Source organism: Bison bison, unplaced genomic scaffold, assembly GCF_000754665.1.
Source record: "Bison bison bison isolate TAMUID 2011002044 unplaced genomic scaffold, Bison_UMD1.0 scf7180017864527, whole genome shotgun sequence".
Lineage (NCBI taxonomy): Eukaryota > Metazoa > Chordata > Mammalia > Artiodactyla > Bovidae > Bison > Bison bison.
In genome coordinates this window covers 2188931-2189720 of record NW_011495078.1, presented here as the reverse complement: position 1 = coordinate 2189720, position 790 = coordinate 2188931, and the positions used below count along the sequence as shown (strand labels likewise).

Genomic DNA, 790 nt, shown 5'->3' with positions numbered 1-790 from the left:
GAGGCCGCCGGCCAGCTCGGTCCCTGCTCACCCTGCCGGCTTCCACCGCGCCACTGACACCCTCACAGCCCTGGCCCTAGGGCGTCTGCTCGGGCTGGTACCCCAAGAACCAGTGTTGAGGGAGCGCGGCGCGTGGGAGCTGGGTGCCTGTGGGGGCTTCCTCTGCTATGCTTCCCTGGGGAACGGGTTACTGTCACCAGACCCAGCACATGCAAACTGACAGACCCAGGCCGACACTGCCCCTCACGCAGGGTCCAGGTGATCCTGGGCCGGGGTCGCCCTGCCCACCCTCCCCAGGATCCCGTGTGGGGCTTCCGTCCTGTCTCCAGGCTGAGATCTCACTGAACTGCGTCGGTGCTGAAAGGAAACCCACCCTTCAGCACCTCTGCTCACACCAAAGGGGTTCTGGGGTGGTGTCGGCTTGGTTTAAGGGAAAACAGCCACAACAGCAACTTTCACATGAAGGTTTACTGTGACTTAAAGGGTGCAGAACCGTGGCAGGAGACCATGGCCTCGCTTCCCCCGTCCTCAACTCCTGGGTTTGGGGTCTTCTGTCCTCGGATCCAGCAGCTCCCATGTGGACGAGCCGCTCCTGTCCTGGGGAGGCAGGCGGCGCCAGGTGGGTGGATGGGCAGGTGTCAGGGCTCAGGACAGGCCCGAGCTGGGGGCGGGTGTGCTCCCGGGAGAGACGCCAGCGTCTGCGACGCCAGCTGAACCCGGCCCCGCAGAGCGCTCACCTTGATGCTGATGCCATGGACGGCCAGGTCCCTGCGTAGCGCGTCGCAGGCCT

General features: G+C 65.3%; 1 protein-coding gene across 1 annotated transcript in view; it reads right to left on the bottom strand.

The window, feature by feature from the left end:
- Positions 1-6: 6 nt before the first annotated feature.
- CARS2 (cysteinyl-tRNA synthetase 2, mitochondrial (putative)) overlaps positions 7-790 on the bottom strand; it is a 19858-nt gene continuing 19074 nt past the window's right edge. Inside the window, exons 16-17 of the mRNA XM_010831546.1 lie at positions 738-788; positions 7-597 (exon numbers count right to left, since the gene is read on the bottom strand). Of these exons, the coding sequence (XP_010829848.1) occupies positions 529-597; positions 738-788 (120 nt within the window). The 3' untranslated portion in view covers positions 7-528. The remainder of the gene's footprint in view (positions 598-737; positions 789-790) is intronic.